The 26,272-nt window shown below is 43.0% G+C and overlaps 2 protein-coding genes and 1 long non-coding RNA gene across 7 annotated transcripts in view; 2 read left to right on the forward strand and 1 right to left on the reverse strand.

Moving 5' to 3' along the window:
- LOC311252632 overlaps positions 1-26,272 on the forward strand; it is a 54,136-nt gene that overhangs the window by 11,819 nt on the left and 16,045 nt on the right. For 2 of the 5 annotated variants that reach the window (XR_014621546.1, XR_014621550.1), the window contains exons 4-6: positions 2,464-2,586; positions 17,975-18,131; positions 25,220-25,876. This is a non-coding gene — a long non-coding RNA (uncharacterized lncRNA). The remainder of the gene's footprint in view (positions 1-2,463; positions 2,587-17,974; positions 18,132-25,219; positions 25,877-26,272) is intronic. The other 3 variants (XR_014621547.1, XR_014621548.1, XR_014621549.1) reach the window with 3 other exon arrangements.
- On the reverse strand, positions 10,354-12,818 carry LOC311252615 (E3 SUMO-protein ligase ZBED1-like). Its single transcript, XM_084384136.1, has 3 exons — positions 12,130-12,818; positions 11,131-11,726; positions 10,354-11,030 (listed from the first exon to the last, which is right to left on the reverse strand). The coding sequence occupies exons 1-3, from the start codon at positions 12,764-12,766 to the stop codon at positions 10,578-10,580; spliced, it is 1,686 nt and encodes a 561-aa protein (XP_084240262.1). The 5' UTR covers positions 12,767-12,818; the 3' UTR covers positions 10,354-10,577.
- Positions 22,463-24,912, forward strand: LOC311252670 (uncharacterized protein). Its single transcript, XM_084384139.1, has 2 exons — positions 22,463-23,878; positions 23,962-24,912. Exon 2 carries the CDS (start codon positions 24,249-24,251, stop codon positions 24,828-24,830), a length of 582 nt encoding a protein of 193 aa, XP_084240265.1. The 5' UTR covers positions 22,463-23,878; positions 23,962-24,248; the 3' UTR covers positions 24,831-24,912.

Consider the following 26,272-nt stretch of genomic DNA (forward strand, 5'->3'; position numbering starts at 1 on the left):
GTTGTTCTCTACAGAATCTGTAGCTTAAACCATTCTGCAGCTGTAGTGGCATGATAGGCTCATAGGGCCACACAGAAGTGGACTTAACCGTGTTAACCACATCACACATTATACATACATGTACCATAAGGCTGTGTGTGTGTGTCTGTGCGCGCGCTCTCACGGATTGACAGACTGTGTGCAGCGACACTGTGCCGTACCGTATCCACCCCCCCCCCTTAAGACAGTGATGAAAGCCATGATCCCAAACAAAGAAAATACTTTCTTTATGTTGTACTGGATGACTGCGGTATGGAGAGTCCCACCATATGTGACGGCACAACACCTGACTTGGACATCAACTACATCGCATCTGTCACCACTATTGAAGAAGAACCCTGCTCAAGTCAGGACCCCAATGGCAGCGTAGTTGTTGGTGCTTTCCAAAAAAAAATGGCAAAAGAGTCTACAATAAGAGACACTTCTGTGTCCATTGCAGTAAGCCATATGCCAAAATTGCAAGGCATCTTGAAAGTGCACACCAAGATAAAATGGATGTGTCAAGAGCTCTTAGCTTTCCAAAGGGATCCAAAGAGAGAAAACAACAGCTAGAATATATTCGTCACAGAGGCAACTATGTTCATAATGCTGCTGTCATGGAGTCGGGGAAGGGACAACTTGTCCCATTGAAACAGCCACCAAAAGAAGTGCAGGCAACTGATATCATGAGCTGTGCGTACTGCCAAGGACTCTTTACAAGAGAGGTTCTGTGGCGACATGTGCAAATTTGTAAACTCAAGCCTGGGTCAATCAAACCAAAGCCCGGAAAGAACCGTGTTCAGGCTCTGTGTACATACACAGGTCTTGTGCTTTTGCATATGAACAGGCACTTGTGGGAAGTTGTCAGTGCTATGAATCCCAGTCCTGTCAAAGAAATTACAAAAAAATGACCGCGTAATTACTGAGTTTGGAGAGCACATGCTCAATAAAGGTGGGATGACAGCAAAAAATCAACAGTGCACTCGAGAAAAAATGTGTGAACTGGGACGACTGCTGGCTAATGCCAGGAAATTTACATATTTACATTACACAATTTACAATAACAAAGATGGAGGATTTTATTAATTATACCTAGAGTTGGTCAGAGCTGTCAAAGTGACATGTGGCTATGAGAGCAGCACAAACACTTTTGCCATTCCGTTACTTGCAACTAAACTTGGAAACTCTCTGGTAAAAGTCAGTAAGCTCATCAAAGCTCAGGCGCTAATATCCAATGATCAGGAACTTGTGAAGCATGCCACAGAATTCCAGCAAGTGCACAGTGAAAAGTGGAATGCAATGGTTTCTGCAACAGCACTGAGGAACATTGTTGAAGCCAAGTGGAATGCACCAACTCTAATTCCCTTTTACTGAAGAAATTCAAAAAACGCACCGGTTTCTAAATGACTTCCAAGGTGAATGCAGTGGTGCGCTGTCCGAACGTCCTTCTACAAAGGCCTGGATAGATCTGGCAAAGGTCTGTTTAAAACAAACCCTGCTATTCAACAGATGCAGGGAAGGATGCATTTTTGTCAAGGGACACATCTGAGCCCCATGAGGATTTGAACTGGGCACTGTCTGAGGTGGAAAAAAGCTCTGCAGACATTTCTCAACGATTATCATCAGAGGAAAGCGAGGCAGACCAGTTCCAATTCTTCTGACTTAAAAAATGCTCTGTGCATTAGACATCCTTGAGAGGCTTGAGGGGTTCTTAAAGACAATTGTTACATGTTTGCGAGACCTGCAGCTATGTCACACTTCCATGGTTCAGACTGCATTCGTGGCTTTGCAAATGCGTGTGGTGCAAAGTGTCCCAAGGCATTGACATCAACCAAACTGTGAAAGCATTCTGCGACCCTTTCAACAGTCCTGAACAAGACAGACATGGAGATGGACCAACTGGCCAACTTTCCACGACATCAGACTACATCGTGAGTTCTATCGACTCGCTGAGAAGACGCTGCAACTCGCGAAGATCAGCAAAGTTTTTATGGCACTTGAGCAGGAAAGATTGGTCGAGTTCCATGACAAGAATTTGAATGAAAACACAATTGATCCAAATAGTATGTTTGATTTCCATTTTCCTTTGTCTACCATTCTTTTTGTTTGACCAGATTTATAAGCTTGGTATGTCTCCTGCAGACAAAGTTCTGGGTAGTGTTGATAAAGATGGGTGCAGAGAGGAAGGAAACCATTCACCTTCTATTGATGGTATTTTTTATTTAGTTTTTAAGTAGGTTGTTGTACCATTTATTTTTGTCTCATATTCAAGATGACGTCTTTTATGGTACATTTCCTCACAACGTTCAAATACATTTGCAAATTAACACAAATATAGAATTTTAAAACTTTAATCTTTTATGGCACTGAAGTGTTTTGACACTTTATGGTCAGCATTGTTACAGCACAACTGAAGAACATGTCTGACTAAATTATGTATTTCAGCAGAAAATAATGTTGCAGGTAATGAGGGGGATAACATCCCACTAACACGCAAGAGACGCAAACAACCATCAGCAGAGGATGGCGCATATTCTGGAGATGGTGCTGTAAGACCTTCTTGCAAAGGTGAATTTTTACACAAGATCAGTAGATGAAAAGCGTTTGAAAATAAACAAAAGATTCCTTCCATCTTTTCAACCCTGAGTTTGGGGGTGCAGAGGCATTGTTGATGATCAGGTAGAATAAAACAGTCACAACCTGGTATAGTTTACTGCAACCATTACTTTTACTGAAAATATTTGAATTACATTATCCCAATTCTGCTTAAATTCTTCAGTAACATTTGCAGTGAAAGATATTTCCTTGTAAGTGTGATATTATTTATTTTACTTTAAGTATAGGTAAAGTAAAAGATCAGAATACTACGCCCACCACTTCAACCAAAAATATAGAAATATAGACACTGCATTGGCTGCTGGATTGTACCTCAACGTCGCCTCCATATTTGACCTGGCAAAGACTCGCCTGTACACGAATACAAATAAACAAGGGAACTGTGGTTTTTCTGGGTGAAAAGTGCTATAGCATTGTAATTTCTCAACTGGTTTTGAGAGTAGTAAAAAAATAGTATTAAACCATTGAATATAAAAATGGCTCATTGAAATTAGTTGAGAAATTCAAATGTTATAGTGCTTTTTAATCATAAAAAGCTCTGTAAGCTTTACTTATATACATTTACAGGCCAGTCTTGCCCAGTCTGATATGGTGGCGAAATTGATTGCGGTAATAAACCAAAGTCAGTGCAGCATGTACATGTACATGCCTTTTGTAAGCAACATTAACACGTCAGACTAAATAAGAGCTTGAGTCCCTGTGAGCTTCAATAGATTAAACAGTGTTTAAAAGATTGGTTAATTGAGCCTTTTTTCAGGTAAATACTGGATGTAATTCAGTGACAGTGAAGAAGTTGATTGTAAATCAGTTCTACAACATTCAAATGCATTTGCAAATGATGAATGCAAATACAGAATTTTAAAACTTGAATCTTTTATAGCACTGAAATGTTTTGACACAATTTTTTTTTTATGGTCCGCATTGTTACAGCACAATTGAAGTATTGTCTTGTGACGAAGAGGACATCGTCACCTTGCTTTGCACACATGGCACCACGCACTTTGGACTACAGTTTAATAATTGCACAGACACTTTAAGAGGAGCACCAGCACTTTATTGGAGATTTGCACAATACATTTTAACACTATTTTTTGCACATTTGTATGGATATGTTTATCGTATTTATTGAACGTTTATTGTCCTTGGTCGGGTCTTGGTATTGCAGGTGGGTGCTGTGTGTGCCACGCAGCTCCACCTAGAGCAGAGGGACAGAGGGTTAACAGTGCATAATAATTGTGTTAATTGCTTCAACAAGGAGCTAAGCTAAGAATGTGTATTGTGTTGCTCAATAAGTGCATGCAGTGAAGAAGTCAAGTGTGTTGTGTACTCACCGGTCTTGTCTTCAGGGTGTGCAGTCAAAAGGCTTCCCCCAGTAAAAGGGTAACCAAGTGTAAATTGGTGTGGGGGTAGTGGATGTGTGTATTGTATTTTAGTAAATGTAATATGAAGTGGGATGTGTATTTTTTTTGTTAGGGGAGGCAAATGAGGGTGTGTATATAGGTTACTGATTAGGTAGTGTAAATATAGGAATAAAAATGGTGGATTAAACATGTTGATAGGCAGTGGATCCCTGTGGATGGAATCTTCCAGGGTCATTAGCTGTGACACCAGCTGTCGTACTGATGTGTTTATGCTGTTTGCTGAGATGGAGGAATAAAGAACCACCTCTGTGACCCACCTTAAACCTGCCTGTGGATCATTTTTTGCTGCACCATCCAGCCGTAATTGTGGTCATTCTCACAAGTGGTGTCAGAAGCTGGGGCCCACGTTACAGCAAAGGATGCCAAGGCAGGGGAAGAAAAATGGCCAAGAAGAACCAGATGAGGGGCCCTGCGGAGCAGGTGCTCCAGACACCATGACGGATGCTAAAACAGAAGACAAGCTGGATGAATTAGCAGGTATGGTGAAATCACTCATGCGAGCACAAACGGAGAGAGACCAGCAAAGAGAGAAAGAGTCCTCACTTCAAGAACAGCGATGGAGACACATGCAGTATCAAGTCTCCCAAATGCAGCAACAAGTTAACATGAGGAGAGAAGAACAAAGAACAGAGCCGGACACTATGGATGAGAGTCAGCGCCCACAAATAAATGACGAAAATTATGGTGATTTTGATGACCCAGATGAAATGATGAGCCAGGCAAGTTGGGTTGTCAGACAGAGGGAACTCAAGCTACTGCCATTATGTCCAGATGATGACATTGAGCATTTCTTAACAACATTTGAGAGAATGGCCCAGGTTTGTCACTGGCCTAAAGATGGATGGGCTGTGCGTCTGGTCCCTCTGCTCACCGGCAAAGCCCGCAGCGCTTGTGTTCTGATGGACATGAAAGAATCTGAAAGATATGAAAAAGCTCCCCAGACAAGAGGACATCTTCCAGACCCGCTGCATCCGGAAGGCTAAGAGAATTACCAGAGACAGCACACACCCTGGTCACTGCTTCTTTGCCCCGCTGCCCTCAGGAAGGCGCTACAGAACACTGAGCGCCCCCACAACAAGACTAAAAAACGCCTTTTACCACAGAGCTGTTACACTACTGAACTCCACCCCCCTCCCACACTGATCCCCCCCCCCCCCATCAACACACACTTACACACACACACTGCACTACTGGTCCCTTTAAGGCTTGGACTTCTTTGCACACATTTTAATTATTGTTATTGTGAACTATTGTGTATATATTGATTGTTTTCTTTTATATTTTTATATTTATTTATATGTACAAGGCAGCTGGAAGGCTACTCCAACAAAATGTCATTGCCTCGACAATGACAATAAAGACTATTCTATTCTATTCAAAGTTAAAGCAGCAATTCTAGCAAAATATTAAATTACACCTGATACTTACTGCAGAAGATTCCAGTCCCTCAAGTTTGAGCCTGGTGAAGCTCCAAGAGAGCTGTATGTGCATCTAAAAGACCTTTTTTGCAAATGGGTTGTAGGAGATACACTGTATTAAAGGCAATGTATTAATCACTGAAGATTAATAAAACACTCGTTAATGGGGCACCACCTCCGATGTTTTGTCTATTTGAATAATCCGGAGGTAATTAATCAAATCCGACTAAACAAGGTTAACTTGTATCAATTTAAATCAATTTAGTTAGTCTCATAGCTGAATTAGTGACTTCTTTATACAGTTTCCTCGATTCTCCACATCAAAGCAAGTAAGCACAGACAACGACGTACGGTTAAATATGTTTATTTACTAAATAAATCAAGGTGAATAAATGAAATGATGATTCAGACAACAATAAAACAAACAGAAATGTGAAGACTATATGGTTAAAGTGACAGGATTATTTAAGGTGGATGAGCGATGGTAAAGTCGTGAGTCTGGGCAGCATTCAAATGTTACGAGAGTAATTTTGATACTAACGAGACTCTAACCGGACTTGTCTTGTGAAAAGATTATTATGAATTAGGAATTAAAAGAACACCAACTCATGAACGTTTAGTGAAACGTGTGCAAGATGCTTAGCCTACTTTGTCTGAAGAGTGGAGAAGCCTTTCGCTTCGATCTTTCTGCCGGATTTCGTCTGAGGGATTGCTGGCTCGCGGTAGCTGCGGGTCCCGAAGAATGAGGGAAGATGCGGTCGATCCGACTAAACAGCAGGCGGCTCTCTCTCTCGTCCAGGTGTCGGAGAGAGATCAGCTGGTCCAGCGCTCAGCAGAGGATGGTCCGGTTCGACCTCACCGCAGGCGACTCTCTCTCTCGTCCAGGTGTCGGAGAGAGATCAGCTGGTCCAGCGCTCAGCAGAGGATGGTCCGGTTCGCTGCCCAGCGGGATGGTACCGCTCGTGAGCGTAGAGGGCAGAGTAACTTCAGCTTGGCACAAAGTCCTTGAAACAGGCAGTGACACTGCGCGTTTTGCTTGGCGTTTTAGTCTTAAAAAGACTGTTGTTTATCTTCACACTCTGAGTGGTGACTTTTAACTCTAATTCAACTGATATTTAACTTTCCTGACGAGGATAACGAAAGGATGACGCTGGCCTGGCGTTTCCTCAGTTGTTTCTCAATACAAGAATAATTAAACTGAATTCTGTTCCACTGAATAAAATAGTGATACTTAACAAAAATAATAAGGACGGAACTTACTTCTATTAACGTCTAACAAAAATAAAAGCTCTTAAAGATTATCGCACGTGGTCGATTGTACGGAGATTTTTATACCTAGGAGCTTGTTACAAAAGAAGCAAAGTAAAGTGTTGAAAAATTTAGCAAAGAAGAGAAAGAGAACGAAGAGGAGAGAGCGAGGGAGTTCTGTCCCTTGGCTTTAGTAGTCCCGGCTTGCAGGCGGACCAAAAGGGGCGTACCGACCACACTCCTAGTGTGGATGTTTTAATTCCACACCTTTAAACTTGATTAATTCCAACTATCAAGTTAACGCTTCGAAATCGCGCTTAGCCTTTCTCAGAACTTTACCATGGCAAAAGTAGATGGACTTTTGTGAAACAATAAGACAATATGATCTGATTAAAATCATTGAACACTTAAATGAAATCAACACTGGATCAGAACATAAGAATACACTTGAAAACAACGTAGGACTGATGAAACTGGTCGCTTATACATGTTCCTTCTAGTGTTAGCTTAAGGCTTGTGAAGAAAAACATTTTACAGACTTTTAAATTGTAGTTTATAAACACGTTAGAAAACTAAAAAGATCTCCGACAGTCTAATCCAGTTAACCATAACTTACCACTAGATGGCACTGTGACTCCACCAAACACCAGACACCAGTGAGCATTAAGCAGGATCTCAGTCCATGTTCATCACAGAAACTTAGGAATTGGTTCAGTTTGATGAGCTTATTTTACTGGATTTCAAATTGTAAGAATTAAACAGGTGAGACTCTGATTTAATGGTTAATTAGAAATGCTTCTGAAGCCTAGAGGAAACTCTGACCATTTGTTTGGAATGTACCAAAGATAAGACTGAGCCAGATGTGTCGTTAATCTCTTCAAAGAGAGGAGGTAGAGAAAGGGGGGTTTTCCACCGTCCTTTTCTCTAGTGTGTGTATTGGAAAGTAGGGAGAAGAAGAACACGTTTGGGGGACAGATAGCACAATCGGTCCATCAGACGTGTTACCTAATTACAATTATAAAGACATTATATCACAAACAATTTTATCACAAACAATCCTGGTTCCTTTGGTTGAGGTTTTAAAGGAGAAGTAGCTTCATATGTTTCCTTCGTTTGACCTGTGTGAAAGGAATGTTCCGGTTTGTTAGGTCAAAAAGAGTTCGTACAGGGGTTACCATCGTAAATTAATTCAAACTGATTCCCTCTGGTGGTTTTATGAGAGAGAGTGTTGTTCTCCCTCCTAAGAGATGACACGGGGAGACATCCCGGCGTCTCCATCCTGATAACGTCCTCACACAGATGGAAAGTGTTAATAATGAAAAAACAACAGGGCCTCAGCAGATCAAAGGTCCACATGAGAGCATTAGGCATGTTTCCCTACATATCCCCCACTTCGATCAAATGACCGTAGTAGCGGGAATCTTGATCGATGAAGTCATGCCGTCCATCGCTGAGGAACACAAGTGTTACACTTCACGATCAGAGTTGGTGTCTTGTTATTAGCATATGCTGAGGTCTAATATAAAAAGTTATGATATATATATATATAAAAGAAAAGAAAAGGAACGATAATAATACTGACAATCCTAATTCCTAAGGGTTAGTAGGAGGTGCTAATCGTGTAGGATTGTCGGGACCTATACTAGAGTTAGTAACTGTCATCAACTAACTGTAACAGATTCGGTGTCACTACTACCACTTCGTCAATGCTCTCATTGAGTTCATCTGGTACTTCGAGTCCGGTACCAGGGTAGTTTGGTGACCTTCCACGCCTAACCATCCGAGCTAATCCACCCGTGCATTTGTCGAGCTTACACTGTAAGGCCTGAGTGCGCTTCAGGTAGAAGAAGGCTATGCCGAAAGTTATCAGGTATCCTAATGCTACAGTGCAGGCTAGGACCGTGTCAGGGGTTGACCAGGCGTAGGTGATGGGTTGAATGGGGGCGTTGCCTTTTGAGGCTATTTCTTTGAGTACATCATCGACGGGGGTTATGTCGATGGTCTGGGTACCCTCGTACTGTAGCTAGGTGATCGTGTTTGGATCTAATTCAAGGGTGTGTTTGCTGAAAAAGTCAGACACCTCGATTTCACTCTCATATTGATTTGGGTCTAAATGGTAGAGAGCGAGATCGTCAATGTGCAGGATAGCGTTCTCTGGTACGCTAATCCATAGGTGGGATCTTCTTCTGATCCTTTGGAGGAGGGTCACGTTTGGAGGAGGATTTGGCCGGCTGGAGCGGTTTGGCACTAGAAGCTCCTCCCAACTCCAGCAGCGGTGTTTCAGTAGAAACGCTCAAGATATTTGTCTCTGTGGACTTGCCTACGGTTTGTCTTTGTTTAGAAAAACCTTTTGTGGCTAGTTCGCGTAGTTGCTGGCTAGTGAGGGTTTCTGGACATGCCATGACACCAAGGTGGTGACTAGTCGTGGGATGGAGGTTTTGTACAAACAGCGACTTGAAATATAACTCTTCCTCCATCTCTGTCTCGTTCCTGGGCCCGAAGTAGGCTTCATGGAGCCTCTCGTAGTACTCCTGAGGGGATTCTTGCCTCCCCTGTTTGACAGCTAACGCAGCAGTTAGGCCTGTTTTTGGTGTGTAGCTTTTAAACTCATCCGTTAATGCCTTACTGAGGGCCTCATAGCTCTCTTTGATTCGGCGAGGTTGTCGCTCGATGAATTTGCTGACTCTCTGATTAGAGGTTACTCTAATTAGATAGATTTTGTCATCGACAGAGACGTCTGGGAATTTCCTCAGATAAAACTCTATGTCTTTCAAGTAAGCACTGGTGTCGTGAGTGCCACCAGGCTTGGGATCGAAACGGGTTATGTTTCGAGCCATTTTATCTAGGTCTAGCTCTTGGCTTTTTAGGACCTGTTTTAGCCCTGAGTTGTCTTCCTGCAGTTTAGTTTGTTCATCCTCTTGTGTTTTAACTTCAGACTCCAGTCGTCTGCTGTAGTCTGTTGCACTAGTTAGTAGTGCTGCACGATTTGATGAAAATATGCGATTGCGATTATTGTGGACTATATTGCGATTTGCGATTGCGATTACGATATTATAAATGAATGGTGTCATGAGTCTACTTGCTTGAATATCAAGGACAACACAGAGAATTACAATAGTTTGTATATTTCTCAACTCAAAACATGACACAAAAAATACAAAACCTGAAGTTTACAGTACTTTTTCCCCCAAATAAGTTAATATCAAAAAATATATAAGTTTGAAAATAAAAGGCATTTCTGCAAATTGCACAATGTCATTATTGTAAAATCAAATGCCTTTCTGCTGGCATTTATGTAAACCTGTTAAGTACTACTGAAAAAACGCTCTTACAGTACTCTTGAAAGGAATAAGGGCATTTCTGTAAAGTAGAAAGGCAGTAGCACTACTGTAAACTTAAAGAGCATTCTGTTGGCATTTTGGTAAACCTGCAACAATTTTGTAAAGTAAAAAGGTAAAGGCCTTTCTGCAAAGTTCAAACAGAGACAAATGCCTGTTTCTTAACATAACAAAGGCATTCCTTCAAAGTGCAAAGGCTGTGTTACTTTACATTCTAACTTGAAGGGCTTTCTGTGGAGGCCTTTCTCTAAACACAAAGTACAACAACAACATAAAAGAATACAAAATATTCATTAAATAAGACATTTTGAATCCTCAAAAACGGACATTAAAGAGGAGTGTAACAAAAATCAGTGGTTAAATTTCAAAATGGACTATAATTTGTATCCTACTACAAATTTCTCTAAAAGTAAGTCAGTCAATCAAACCAAAATCAAGAGAAATGTTACCACTGCACATTCTCTCTAAAATAATCAAGTTGTTCTTCCACCTTCTAAAAGGGTACAACTACCACCACTTCAGAGGTTCTTCGATAAAAAAACCAACATATCCACCTTTTCTGGTTTCAGACAGGAGCGATGGGCTGTTACAACATTACCACTTGCACTGAAAGCTCTTTCTGATGCAGAGCTTGTTGCTTGTATGCAGAGATATTTCTGAGCTTGTTTGGACAGCAAAGGGAAATTTATTTTGTGGTGCTTCCACCATTTCAGTGGATCTTCTTCATGAACTACACCAGGCATGTAAGTGTATGTGTTGAGTTCAGTAGTCACTGCATCCCTACACTGTGCCAAACAGGTAGTTGGTGTTGATGTTGTTAATGGCATGCATGTGCTGTTCTGGAAGAAACTGGCTAAAGTTTTCTTCTTAGCTTTAGCTGCAGGTGGTGAATTGTCCAAATCCGGACTATCCTCCATCACCGTGGTCGTGGTGCGCTGTGGTTCAGGTTGCTGCTGGTGAATTTCCACCACCTAGTAGAAGAAGAAGAAGAATTTAAAAATGTATATAGCACACTTTAGAATACATAAGAATCATATCATGGCAGCAAAAGAGAAAATTATTACTTATCACCTCAGAGATCACTCGTTCCTCTATGGTCCTTGTCTCCTCTGTGCTCATGTATTTTGCTTTGAACCTTGGATCAAGGAACATTGTGATGTTCAGCAGGTCCTGTGTAACTTCATATTTTTCATTGAGGTATCTTAGGATTTTAGCTTTCAGTGACTTGGTAAGGTCGGTGTCCTCCGGGTCTTCGGCCAGTACTGAGGTGTTCAGAATATGGAGAATGGGTTTCAGGTACGATATGCTTACATACTGCTCAGCTGACAATGCGTCCGTGAAGTCCTGGAGTGGGCTGAGAGCCCTGTTTATGGATTCCAGGACATCCAGGTCTTGCCATGAGGGCAGCAGGTGTCGTGCTTTGCGGTCAGTAGAGAGAACCTTGGTCAAGGCACGTTGCTGTTCCAGGATTCTTGATATCATTTTCTGTGTGGACCCCCATCGTGTTTGGCAGTCTGTCACCATGGCATGTTCTGGAAGGTTGAGCTCCCTCTGTGCCTCCCTTAAAGCTTCTCTTTTCTTCCAGCTATGGGAAAAGTGGCCCACAAGCTTCCTGCATGTTCCAATAGCCTTGTTGGTGCGGTGAGCTTCACTTTTTACAGCATTTTCTGTGAAACAGAAGAGTGAAAGACACCAATGAACTTCTCTTCTCCTTTTTAGGTTCAAAGTCACATGCAGTATTATCTGAAACAACAGAGTCTTATACAGTAATAAAGGCCATTGTTTTGATGTGTGTGTGTTTGATTTTTTTTTTCCTTGTATCATTTTTTTAATGATTTTTGTCAAAATCTAAAATTGATTTTCAGTGAGTGCATGGATCATTTTTACATTCACACTACAGAAGGACAATAAGCATAAAGTGCTGTGCTGTGTAGGGCTGATAATGCAGTTTCAATTTGATCATACTCTATGAGGCGAATAACAAGATACAGATAATTAAAATGAATAATAAACAAAGAAAGAGCAAACAGTACATAAGTAAAGGAGTGCAGACAATAATATTTAACTTACCAATGGCAAGATGGAGTCTATGGCCAAAACAGTGGAATCTTTGCCAGTCATTAAGCTCCACAGCCTTTATGACGTTACTAGCGTTGTCTGTAGTTATGGTAACCTGACGTTCCTCACACAGCCCCCACGCTGCCAAAGCCTCACGTAAACCCGATGCGATGTTCTCTCCCGTGTGGTCCTGGGGGAAATACGATGTTTGCAGGCATCGGCTTTTTAGCTCAAAGTCATCGTCAATAAAGTGGACGGTCAAACTTAGATAGGGCTCCATGGTCCTGCTTGACCACAAGTCTGTTGTTGTTGAAAAAAACTTGACTGTAGACATTTCCATTTCAACCTCGCTCCGGCGTTTGTTGTAGAGCTCGGGGATGGCGGTGTGGGAGAAAAAGTTCCGCGAGGGTAGCTGATATCTCCTGTCCAGCGTGCGGATCATTTTTTGGAATCCCTCCTTACTAACTGTATAAATCGGCACCATGTCTCGTGCCAAATAGTGTGTTATGGAGTCTGTGATTTCCTTGTGTCTTGTCGATGTACTTTCGTATGGTGTGACACTTGCAAATGTCTCCATTATTGTGCGTTGTTGTGGTCGTGTCGGGCGTTTTGCAGTTGTATCTTTCACTCTACTTTGTTGGGTTTTCATTTGAATGCATTCTTCGTATTTTTCTTTGTGGTGTTTCAAGTGTTGATACAGATTGGTCGTGTTGCCGCGGGACGTAGTGACTTTAGCTTTGCATGTTTTACACAGCACATCTTGCTGTTCAGTGTCGTCGTACCTGAAGCCAAAGTATCGCCATATAATAGAGGTGGCATTTTTTTTCATCACCAACTGAGCTTGTCCATCCTCGAGTTCCTCTTCGGCGTCCATGTCGGCTGTTCTGCTCTGCTGAATGCCGGGTAGTCACGTGACTATACCTGCAGCTGCAGCTGCACACAGTGTGAATGTGGGCGTCACCGTGCGCCACACCGTACGGGAGATAGTCCCGTTCATTTATATGAGAGTCCTGTTCACAGGCACACACACGCACATTTGTTTACATTAAATCGCAAATCGCAGTCTTTTATGCGATTACATAATCGCGCAGCATGACATCGCGATTGCGATTGCGATTAGATTAATCGTGCAGCACTACTAGTTAGGGCTTCCTCTGACTCAGTTAGAGACTCCTCTACTTTGGCTAAGGACTCCTTTGTTTCCCCAAGTTGCTTTTTAAGAGTTTTGTTTACGTTTTTTCTGGCCTTCATTTCAGTTAAAGCGTTATTTAGCAATTGGTTACTACGCTTTTGTTGGGCAGACATCACGATAACTATCATCCCTAGCATTTTCTCCTTGGCTTTTCCTTTCATTTCTTCGGTCATGGACTGGGCTACTAATGCGGACATCACGTCATGTAACTCACTAGGGTCGGTCTTCTGGATTTCATCTGCATATTTTGGTAGCGACTCTTTGGTGAGATCAGATATTGCTAGATCTAGATCGTCTAAGGGATTCTTTAGATCTATGTCGTCCAAATTTTCGGACTCTGCCATTGTTTTAGTTTGTTTTGAAAAATTTAAATCTTAAATTTATTTGCTTTGTTTATTTTATTTTATTTGGGCTTTAAATTCTAATTGTCTTCAATTAGAGGTAGGTTTCGCTCTGATTGACTTAAACCTGTGAAATTCAAAACAAGCAAGCGTTTGGATTTTAAAGAATCTGAAAGCTGATGTGTTAACAACAAAGGTTAAAGTATTTGACCTCACTGTAAGGCTACTCGGACGTGTAGTTAATGGCTTACTTCCTTGACTAACATGCGTTGTAGCATATCAAAATCGAATTCAAAAGTAACCTTAAAAAAAAATTCAATTGAATTTGGATTAATTTCAAATCTGGTTAAAGTTATTAAATGCAGTTTACAAATTAATTAATTTGATTTAACCTGAATGATGAGACACTTTAATCCACTATAGTAGTTATTGTAGTATCACAAGTTTACAATCGTACCATTTAGCAAGTACCTATATGTAGTGATAGTCTATTAAAGCTGAGGGACCAAATTCAGTAAACCAAGTTAGCCAGCAGAGGGTGCTATTTAGACGTATTTGTTGTTAACAGAATCAGCAAACAGGTGTATTGTTACAAACTTAATCTTTACCTGAATGATCATTGGAGGAAGCTATCATAAAAATAAAAGTCTTTAGTAGAGTCGAGCAGCAGAGGGCGCTATTACGAATTTAGAGGTTTTAATAGAGTCGAGCACTAGAGGGCGCTGTTACAAATTTAGAGGTTTTAATAGAGTCGAGCACTAGAGGGCGCTGTTACAAATTTAGACTTTTAACAGGCTAGAGGAAGAGGGATCAGAGGGGGGACTTTTAACTCCGCCCCCTGATATACCCCCCTTGTCTTAACAGAATTAGCAGCAGTTCAGTTCACTTTTTCACACAACAGCAGAGACTGGGCGCATTGACTTCTTATTACAGACAGTTTTCAGCACATCAGGAAACACTCAACCAGCAACCAGCATTGCATTCAATGTTAGCTACAATTTTAGCTGATAGAGGTTATCTTCCCTCTTTTACACAGCCAAATATACTGTCTCTGATCGGATTGTTGCCACAGCAACCAATCTTGATACTACAGGAGTAGTACCATAAACAACCTCTCACTGTTTACACAGTTGTTTCCTGTTCAGGTAGCTAATCTAAATCAGAAAACACGAGGGTCTGATCAAGTTACAAATATTTCTGGAACATCGCAGCAAATACGAACTTTCTCAGGATGAAACTATGCTCTGGCGCAGCGCAGCAGCGAAGTATTCATCAAACCGGTTAACTTTAGAAGTGTACGCGACACTTATGCATGCAAATAACTCACAGCCCTGATTCAACACAGGATCTGTTCTTGAACCTTAACGCACGGCGGCGCTGACAACTTTTAACTCACAGATCTGGTATTACAGCGCAGAATCTGTCTCCATTCATTCCAACATGCAGCGATGTTGAAATTTATCACTCACGGATCTGGTGCTCACGCAGCATCCGTACACATTAATCTCATATTAAGCAGCACACAGCTCCGCGGAGTTTTATGCTCACACACAATTCAAGGTATTATGCAGTCAAGAATATAATGTTAAGTATCGCATTAATCATTCAGTGGACAGCTAAACAACGTTAAACAGCTTGGGATTTGATCTACAAAACCGATGTTTGTCTGTACACTTAATTTAATGCAGAGAACCGTGGTTATAAGTAGCCTCACGCGGACGGCACCATCTTTAATGTAGGAGATACACTGTATTAAAGGCAATGTATTAATCACTGAAGATTAATAAAACACTCGTTAATGGGGCACCACCTCCGATGTTTTGTCTATTTGAATAATCCGGAGGTAATTAATCAAATCCGACTAAACAAGGTTAACTTGTATCAATTTAAATCAATTTAGTTAGTCTCATAGCTGAATTAGTGACTTCTTTATACAGTTTCCTCGATTCTCCACATCAAAGCAAGTAAGCACAGACAACGACGTACGGTTAAATATGTTTATTTACTAAATAAATCAAGGTGAATAAATGAAATGATGATTCAGACAACAATAAAACAAACAGAAATGTGAAGACTATATGGTTAAAGTGACAGGATTATTTAAGGTGGATGAGCGATGGTAAAGTCGTGAGTCTGGGCAGCATTCAAATGTTACGAGAGTAATTTTGATACTAACGAGACTCTAACCGGACTTGTCTTGTGAAAAGATTATTATGAATTAGGAATTAAAAGAACACCAACTCATGAACGTTTAGTGAAACGTGTGCAAGATGCTTAGCCTACTTTGTCTGAAGAGTGGAGAAGCCTTTCGCTTCGATCTTTCTGCCGGATTTCGTCTGAGGGATTGCTGGCTCGCGGTAGCTGCGGGTCCCGAAGAATGAGGGAAGATGCGGTCGATCCGACTAAACAGCAGGCGGCTCTCTCTCTCGTCCAGGTGTCGGAGAGAGATCAGCTGGTCCAGCGCTCAGCAGAGGATGGTCCGGTTCGACCTCACCGCAGGCGACTCTCTCTCTCGTCCAGGTGTCGGAGAGAGATCAGCTGGTCCAGCGCTCAGCAGAGGATGGTCCGGTTCGCTGCCCAGCGGGATGGTACCGCTCGTGAGCGTAGAGGGCAGAGTAACTTCAGCTTGGCACAAAGTCCTTGAAACAGGCAGTGACACTGCGCGTTTTGCTTGGCGTTTTAGTCTTAAAAAGACTGTTGTTTATCTTCACACTCTGAGTGGTGACTTTTAACTCTAATTCAACTGATATTTAACTTTCCTGACGAGGATAACGAAAGGATGACGCTGGCCTGGCGTTTCCTCAGTTGTTTCTCAATACAAGAATAATTAAACTGAATTCTGTTCCACTGAATAAAATAGTGATACTTAACAAAAATAATAAGGACGGAACTTACTTCTATTAACGTCTAACAAAAATAAAAGCTCTTAAAGATTATCGCACGTGGTCGATTGTACGGAGATTTTTATACCTAGGAGCTTGTTACAAAAGAAGCAAAGTAAAGTGTTGAAAAATTTAGCAAAGAAGAGAAAGAGAACGAAGAGGAGAGAGCGAGGGAGTTCTGTCCCTTGGCTTTAGTAGTCCCGGCTTGCAGGCGGACCAAAAGGGGCGTACCGACCACACTCCTAGTGTGGATGTTTTAATTCCACACCTTTAAACTTGATTAATTCCAACTATCAAGTTAACGCTTCGAAATCGCGCTTAGCCTTTCTCAGAACTTTACCATGGCAAAAGTAGATGGACTTTTGTGAAACAATAAGACAATATGATCTGATTAAAATCATTGAACACTTAAATGAAATCAACACTGGATCAGAACATAAGAATACACTTGAAAACAACGTAGGACTGATGAAACTGGTCGCTTATACATGTTCCTTCTAGTGTTAGCTTAAGGCTTGTGAAGAAAAACATTTTACAGACTTTTAAATTGTAGTTTATAAACACGTTAGAAAACTAAAAAGATCTCCGACAGTCTAATCCAGTTAACCATAACTTACCACTAGATGGCACTGTGACTCCACCAAACACCAGACACCAGTGAGCATTAAGCAGGATCTCAGTCCATGTTCATCACAGAAACTTAGGAATTGGTTCAGTTTGATGAGCTTATTTTACTGGATTTCAAATTGTAAGAATTAAACAGGTGAGACTCTGATTTAATGGTTAATTAGAAATGCTTCTGAAGCCTAGAGGAAACTCTGACCATTTGTTTGGAATGTACCAAAGATAAGACTGAGCCAGATGTGTCGTTAATCTCTTCAAAGAGAGGAGGTAGAGAAAGGGGGGTTTTCCACCGTCCTTTTCTCTAGTGTGTGTATTGGAAAGTAGGGAGAAGAAGAACACGTTTGGGGGACAGATAGCACAATCGGTCCATCAGACGTGTTACCTAATTACAATTATAAAGACATTATATCACAAACAATTTTATCACAAACAATCCTGGTTCCTTTGGTTGAGGTTTTAAAGGAGAAGTAGCTTCATATGTTTCCTTCGTTTGACCTGTGTGAAAGGAATGTTCCGGTTTGTTAGGTCAAAAAGAGTTCGTACAGGGGTTACCATCGTAAATTAATTCAAACTGATTCCCTCTGGTGGTTTTATGAGAGAGAGTGTTGTTCTCCCTCCTAAGAGATGACACGGGGAGACATCCCGGCGTCTCCATCCTGATAACGTCCTCACACAGATGGAAAGTGTTAATAATGAAAAAACAACAGGGCCTCAGCAGATCAAAGGTCCACATGAGAGCATTAGGCATGTTTCCCTACAGGGTTAAGCCAGAGAAATCAACAGTTAAAGAACTAGTTGACACTATTATTCTTGAACAGTTCCTGAGGATGGTCCATGCAGAGCTGGAGATCTGGATCAGAGAGCATGACCCCAAGACAGCAGAGGAAGCTGCACGCCTGGCCGGCGTCGTCACATCAGCCAGAAAAGGAAGCTGAGCTGCCACCTTTGGCTGGGAGAACCACCAGGTCCATTCAAGTAAGTCCTCTGGGGGTAAACAGGGGCTTGGTCAAGTCACGAGGTAGATGGTTTTCAAGTGATGGGCAGTTTACTCCCCAGGCCACAAGCTATGCTAAAAGTCGATGTCAGGTGTTACCACTGTAATGGTTTAGGGCATAGAAAACCATTTTGCCCAGCTTTGAGCCACACTAAACCATCTTTCCTTTGTTCTGCTCCAAGGCCAGCTACAGTGGGTACAGTGAGGGACGCAGGCCATGCAGCCCCAGTTCTGATCAATTGAAAGCGTGAAATAGCATTACTTGACTCTGCAGGTTTTCAGACTGTAGTTTTGTCCGGTTTGGTCCCCAGAGATAAATGGAGTAAAGACAGATCACGGATAAGCTGTATTCATGGAGATGAGCATGTTTATCCTACAGCTGAAGTTTATCTGACTGTGGGGGGGGGCAGACTTTAATGTTGCCTGTGGCATTAGCTCCAACATTGCCATACACTCCAGGCCAGTGGTTCTCAACCTTTTTAAGTCGCGACCCCCAATTCAATATGCACTGCTGTCCGCAGTTGAATACATTGTGATCTCGTTGATCTGCTCTGTACATGCGACATCTATTGCACGTCTGTCCGTCCTGGGAGAGGGATCCCTCCTCTGTGGCTCTCCCTGAGGTTTCTTCCGCATTTTTTTTTCCCTGTTAAAAGGGCCTTTTTTTGGGGCAAGTTTTTCCTCACTCGAATCGAGGGTCGAAGGACAGAGGGTGTCATCTCTGTACAGATTGTAAAGCCCTCTGAGGCAAACTGTGATTTGTGAATTTGGGCTATACAAATAAAATTTGATTTGATTTGACCCCCCCCCCCCCCCCCCCACCCACACACAATCAATACACCGTAGGCTACGTCGAATTTACAAATCAGACAAGCACTTATAATCACACTTCAGCTATTAGTTTCTTTATCATTTTATTTTGAAACACTTTTGAATATTTTGAAAAAGATAAAGCAGCATCAAGAGTCTGACTTTTCACGTGAGTTACAGACCGACGATGGTCGCTACATCCCATCATATTGCTGGTAGTTGAGCCGGTTAAAATGTAAACAATTAACGCAAACTTTTTTTCTTTTTAATGAAATAAAATGATAACCAGCACATGCTAATTAGGAAGCCTTAACAAAACACACTGGGGAGAAAAACTGCCCATGTTTCATTTTAAACATCTATGTTGCTGAGAGCTTAAACATGAAAAAGAACGTCATAACATTGTGTCATAACAACAACTTAACAAGTTTTGTTAAAACAAACTCCTAACTCTATAAACGTTGTCTTCTTTTTTTTTCTTCACAAAGCCAAATAGCTGCAACCACTATGTAATGTGATGGCTGGGCCTTTTGTTTGCCTCTTGTTTGAACAGAGCAGCTGCAGTCTTGGCTTTATGTTAGACACGGCCACGCGAAGATCACTCTCAACTCTGAGGAGTCGTGATCTGTATTTGTTTTTCAGTATTTTCATCTGTTTTTTGTTGTCAGTGCAGAAAAGGTCTTTTCACACAGATATGTGGATGCAAATGGAAATAGTACATCGGTTGCAGCTTTTGACAGTGCTGCGTACTTTGTTGCTACTTGACAACCAGGACTCTTCCAGTGCGCATGCCGAGATAGCAGTCTGTAACGTGCGGTCAGAGGAGAGATCTAGCAGGGCGTCCTGCAGCTCTGATGGCAGGTGATGTGCGGTGGAGCCGGTGAAAGGCTGGCGTATCCAGTCGTACTTTTCCGGCGTGTCATCATTTGGGAAGTACTTATTGAAACTTTCAAGCAGGCTTCTGAGGTGAGAGGCAATAATTCCTTTCATAGTTTGAATGGTTATGTCGTAACTCTCCATAAAGTCATCAAGCTCAGGGAACATTTCAACACTTGCACAGCCCACCACTTCAGCTTTCTCTTAAATGCCATGACCTTTTCAGAGAGAATAAGGACATTTGTGTTTGGGCCTTGTAGGGACAAGTTTAAGCTGTTTAGTTTGTCAAAAATGCTGGCTAAATATGCGAGGCTCGTGACCCACTTTGGGTCAGTCAGATAGTCAGCAAGGGGAGAACTACAGTCTGATAAAAATATGCGGACCTCCTCACGCAGTTCAAAGAGCCTCGTTAAAACTTTGCTGTGAGAAAGCCACCTGACCTCTGTGTGAAAGAGGAGTGCTTCGTGGTCTGATCCCATTTCATGACAAAGTGTGGCAAAGAGTCTGCTTTGCAGTGGCCGTGATTTAATGAAATTGACAATCTTAACTGATGTTTGGAGGACACCTGCCAGCAAGTGCTTCCCTGTGGATCATACAGTGCAGAAATTTCACATGGGGGCTACCTCTAACACGCAGGCCCTCAAACCTTTTCTTGCCCCCTGCATAGCTCCAGCTCCATCTGTGCACACAGAGACACAGCTCTCCCATCTCAGTCTCTCTTTTTGTATGTTACTGTTGAGCTTGTTGAAAATGTCCCGTCCAGTGCATGTTCCCTCCATTGATGAGCAAAACATGTCCTCGTAGCTGTACCTCACAAAGGCCAGCAGCTGCGCATCTCCTGACACATCTGTGCATTCATCAATTTGCTCTTCCTCACTCTGTCAATGAGTTGCTCTTTAATGTCATTTGCTATGTCCTGAATGCGGCGCCCCACGGTGTCATTTGACAGGGGAATGGTTAAAGAGTGTTAGATATTTTCTCCCCATGCATTGCTCTTGTGATTGCTACAGCTGCGGGACGGATGAGACTCTCCGCAATCGTGTGAGCCTTTTTCGATTGAGCCACCAGATATGCGACCTCATATGAAGCTGCCAGGGCCTTAGCAGGGACTGTAGAATATTCACTCACCACTGTTTTTTGCCTTTTTAGTTCTTGCTCCCTGCGCTGAAAAAAATCAATTGGCTTATAAGTTAAGCTGCTGTGTTTTGTCTCTAAATGTCTTTTTAGTTTTGCTGGCTTCAAGCTCTCAGTGCCATACGTTTCTCAGGTGGTGGTTCTGGTGGCTGATCTTGGGACCCCTGCTGCTGCTGCTGACTGTCTTGTGCTGGAACACTTTTTCTTTTAAGCCATCGCTCCATTTTTCCAGCTAGCAAACTTGCTGCAGCTGTGGCTAAAACAACAACGCGCCTTTTTTCTCTCTCTTTTTCTTTGTTTTTATTTCCCCCCACGGTGAGAGGCGGGGTAGAGAGAGAGCCGTGTCTGTATGTGTGAATGAGAAGGGCAGACATGCAACTGGTTTTGAGTAATAAAATGCCTGTTTGAGACCAACCGCTCGTCGTCCTTGTAACATCCGGTTGGACGCTCATTATTTTGCGCATTTATATTTTTCCAAAATGATTTGGCGACCCCCAGAAATCATCTCGCGACCCCAATTGGGGTCAGGACCCCGAGGTTAAGAAATGGCTGCTCTAGGGGATGATGTACCCACACTCTATGACCTTATGACCCCGCCAATATGCAAACCTGACGCGAGCAGTGAGGAGGATCAGAGTTCAGTAGCCGATTTCAGTGAGCCATTGAGTGATTCAGTCACATTGCCTGTGTCACCACCAGAGTGCAGAGGGAGTCCTCAGAGAGCTGCCTTTCTTTGGGGTAGACTGGGAAGCAGGGCCAGTTAAACCTCACAAGTCACAAGCACAGAGAAGACGGGAGAAGCTAAAGGGTTCACTTAGACAAGGAGCACAAAGCTCTCCTTAACCACCAGAACTGCTTGATTTTGAGTTTCCCCCAGATCTGAGCTCACTGCAAAAACAAGATGTGACACTGAAGCAGTAGTTTGAAAAGGTGACAGATGTGGAGGGTGTTCAACAAAATAACCCAAGCTGTTTAGATGATGACACCTACATGGTGAAGGAGGGTCTTCTCTATCAGAAAAGGGGAAAAACTGAGACTTTAGCACTGCCACAACAGTTCAGACAGAGAGTTATGGAGATGGGGCATTCTATTCTATGGGCAGGTCACCTGGCTTTCCAGAAAACTCTGAACAGGATTGGAAGCTGCTTTGTTTGGCCAGGGATGAACACTCAAGTCTCTCAGTGCTGTGCTTCCTGTGAAACCTGCCAACTAACCTCTGCTAAAGGAGTTACACGTACCCAATTACAGTCTTTGCCCATCATTGATACACCTTTTGAGAGGATAGGCATGGACATTGTAGGCCCATTTGAGAAAAGTTCCTCAGGCCACCTTTACATTTTGGTCATGTGCGACTATGCCACACGGCACCCTGAAGCCTTCCCTCTCAGGTCTTTCAAAGCTAGACAAGTAGCAGATTGCCTTTTACAACTTTTTTCTAGAGTAGGCATACCCAAGGAGATTTCAACAGACTGTGGGACGGATGGGCTGATGGAGCGCTATAACCAGACACTGAAAAACATGCTGCGCAAGTTTGTGTCTCACACAGGTTCGGATTGGGACTGCTGGCTGCCATACCTGCTGTTTGCGTACAGAGAGGTCCCATAAGCATCTACGGGCTTCTCTCCGTTTGAACTGTTGTATGGGCGCCAGGTGAGAAGACCGCTGGACCTGCTGAAAGATTACTGGGAGAGTTCGAAGCCAGAAGGAGAAAATGTGGTGGCATATGTGGTAAAAATGAGGGAGAGACTGGAGAAGATGATGGCGCTTGTACATGAACACATGGAGTCGGCTCAACAAAACCAGAAGGTGTGGTATGATCAAAAGGCCAGAGAGCGGGTCTTTCATCCAGGCCAAAAAGTACTGTTGTTGTTGTTGTTGTTGCCAACCAGTGAAAGCAAGTTGCTGACTAAGTGGCATGGACCATATGAAATCAGCAAACGTGCGGGTAAGGTCACACATGAACTTTTTATGCCGGACAGGTTTAAAAGATACCAGACTTTTCATGTTAACCTGCTTAAGGAGGTCCAGGTGCGTTCAGAGCCTGTGCACCAGCAGCATTTGGTCCGTGCGGTGCAGGAGGAGGATACTGTTGACAAGTTCTTCCCAACTACCACCACAACAGCAGAGGGCCCAGAAGTGGACCTGTCACATCTGTCTCTCACCCAACAAGCAGAGGCGAAGCCCCTGCTTGACCCAGAACTCTTCAGGGAGACACCAGCTTTCACCTGACTGGTGCGGCACAGGATTCGGCTGAAGGGAGATGCCCCAGTGCAGTAGAAAAGCTACAGGATTCCTGAGCGGTTGATTCCTCTGCTGCAAAAGGAAATTAGGCTGATGTTAGAGCTGGGAATAACAGTGAGTGGCAGGCCCATTGTATTGGTCCCAAAGAAAGATGGTACTCTCAGATTTTGTATTGATTTCAGATACCTGAATACAGTGTGCAACTTTCGGTACATCACCACACTGGACCTCAGCAAGGGCTACTGGCAGGTTGCCTTAGCACCAGATGCCAAGGGGATGACAGCTTTCAGAACACCATTTGGTATGTATCAGTTTAAGGTCATGCCATTTGGTCTCCAGGGGGCGCCAGCCACGTTTTAAAGACTAATGGACCATGTTTTGAGGGATTTATCTGACTGTGTGGCTGCATATTTGGATGATGTAGTTATTTTCAGCCAATCATGGGAGGAGCATATGGTGCACCTGCAACAGGTGCTGCAGAAAATGGAGGCAGCTGGCCTCACCATTAACCCTCACAAGTGTGCTGTTGCCCAAAGAGAAATGGAATACTTGGGTTACGTCATTGGATTTGGACAGATTAAACCACAGCTGGGGAGAGTGGAGGCCATCCAATCCTTTCCTGTTCCCACCACCAGAAAGAGACTGAGGGGATTCCTTGGTCTGCTGGGTTGGTATTATAAGTTTGTGCCTCATTTTGCAGATAAAGCTGTTGTGTTGAATGATCTAACCAAAGCCTCTGCTCCAAACAAGATTCAATGGACTGATGAGTGTGACAGAGTCTTCAGGGACCTCAAGGAAGCCATCTGCATTCACCCAGTCCTCCACAGTCCTGACATTGAGAAGCCTTTCATCCTGCTCATCAGTGGGCAAAAACATCTCCTCCACCCTCACTCTCAGGACTGGAACCCCTCAGGGCTGTGTGCTGAGCCCAATGCTCTTCACACTATTCACACATGACTGCACCCCCATCTACCCCTCAGACACTGTCATTAAGTTTGCCGATGACATGACTGTAGTTGGCTTGATCTCAGAGGAGGATGAGACAGCTTACAAGGCATGAGGTGGATCATCTCATACAGTGGTGCGGAGCAAACGACCTCATCCTCAACACCTCTAAAACCAAGGAGATGATCGTTGACTTCTGTAGGACTAAGGTGGAACCGTACGCACCCCTCCACATAAATGGGGAGACGGTGGAGGATGTAGAAAAGCTGAAGTTTCTGGGAGTCACACTGTCGAACCAGCTGGCATGGACGAACAACACCATGCAGCTGGTCAATAAAGCTCAACAGAGACTCTTTTTCCTGAGGAAACTGAAGCGGGCCAAACTACTCCTCAACTTCTACAGAAGCACCATCGAGTCCATCCTGACCACCAGCGCCACAGTGTGGTACGCCAGCTGTACAGCCGCAGAACGCTACAGTCTCTATCGTGTGGTGAAGGCGGCTCAGCGCGTCATCAGGTTGAAGCTCCCCGAACTGGACACCATTTACACAAAAAGGCTCAACAAGAAAGCCCTCAGCATCCTTAGAGACACCCCACACCCGGTCACTCCATGTTTGAGCTGTTACCATCTGGCAGAAGGTTCAGGACAATCAGAACCAAAACAAACAGACTAAGAAACAGCTTCTACCCCAGAGCTGTTGCCTACATCATCCCACTTCTATCATAACAGTCACTGTTATACACACGCATGTTATACATGCTGCTGCTATCACTTATTATTATTATTATTATTATTATTATTATTATTATCATTATTTGAAGCTGCACTGATACCGTTCTGCTGCACAGACATTTTATTTTATATATACTGCTGCTCTTGTCTTGTTTTGTTGATCTCCATGTGTGCCTTTTATGTTTTTTAATTTTTTTTAATATATGTTTTATATTGTCTAACTAATTGTTGTCTTTTACCGAGAATAGTCTAACAAAGTTTCATTGTACACCCAGTATAATGACAATAAAAGATTCATTCATTCATTCATTCATTCATTCATTCATTCAGACGGACACTTTTGGAGTGGGCCTGGGAGCAGTGTTTCTGCAGGAGGTGGAAGGAGAGGAGGTGGTGGTGGAAGGAGAGTTGGAAGCTGCTGGACAGAGAGACAAAGGTACTCTACAGTGGAAAAGGAGTGCTTGGCGATGAAGTGGGCCATCGACACCCTCAGATATTATCTGCTGGGGCGGCACTTCTTTCTGGAAACTGATCATCGGTCTTTGCAGTGGCTTTATCGCATGAGGGATGCCAACATGCGCATCGCTAAGGTGGTACCTGGCCCTGCAGCCCTATGACTTCACGGTGCACTACAGGTCAGGGAAGTCAAATGTGGTGGCGGACTGTCTGTCCAGAATGTCAGAGGAATGAGGTACTGTTCTCTTTGGGGAGAGGGAGGAGGAAATGTGACGAAGAGCACATCGTCACCAGGCTTTGCACACATGGCACCACGCACTATGGACTGAGTGTGACTACATATGCAGAGGAGCAACAGCACTTTATTGGAGATTTGCACAATACATTTTAACACTGTTTTTTGCACATTTGTATGGATATGTTTATCGTATTTATTGAACGTTTATTGTCCTTGGTCGGGTCTTGGTTTTACAGGTGGGTGATGTGTGGGCCACGCAGCTCCACCTAGAGCAGCGGGACAGAGGGTTAAAGGTGCATATTAAATGTGTTAATTGCTTCAACAAGGAGCTAAGCTAAGAATGTGTATTGTGTTGCTCAATAAGTGCATGCAGTGAAGAAGTCAAGTGTATTGTTTACTCACCAGTGTTTGTCTTCAGGGTGTGCAGGCAAAAGGCTTCCCCCAGGAAAAAAGACAAAGTGGGATGTGTATTTTTGTTGTTAGGGGAGGCAAATGAGGGTGTGTATTTGTTACTGATAAGGTGGTGTAAATATAGGAATAAAAATGGTGGGTTAAACATGTTGATAGGCAGTGGATCCCTGTGGATGGAATCTTCCAGGGTCATTAGCTGTGACACCCTATAAATGGGGGCCATTTTAACAACCTGGGGGAGGTGGTACTGATGTGTTATGCTGTTTGCTGAGGTGGAG

The sequence above is a fragment of the Pagrus pagrus genome (genome assembly GCF_965226575.1).
Source record: "Pagrus pagrus genome assembly, contig: HAP1_SCAFFOLD_61, whole genome shotgun sequence".
Taxonomy (NCBI): Eukaryota; Metazoa; Chordata; class Actinopteri; order Spariformes; family Sparidae; genus Pagrus; species Pagrus pagrus.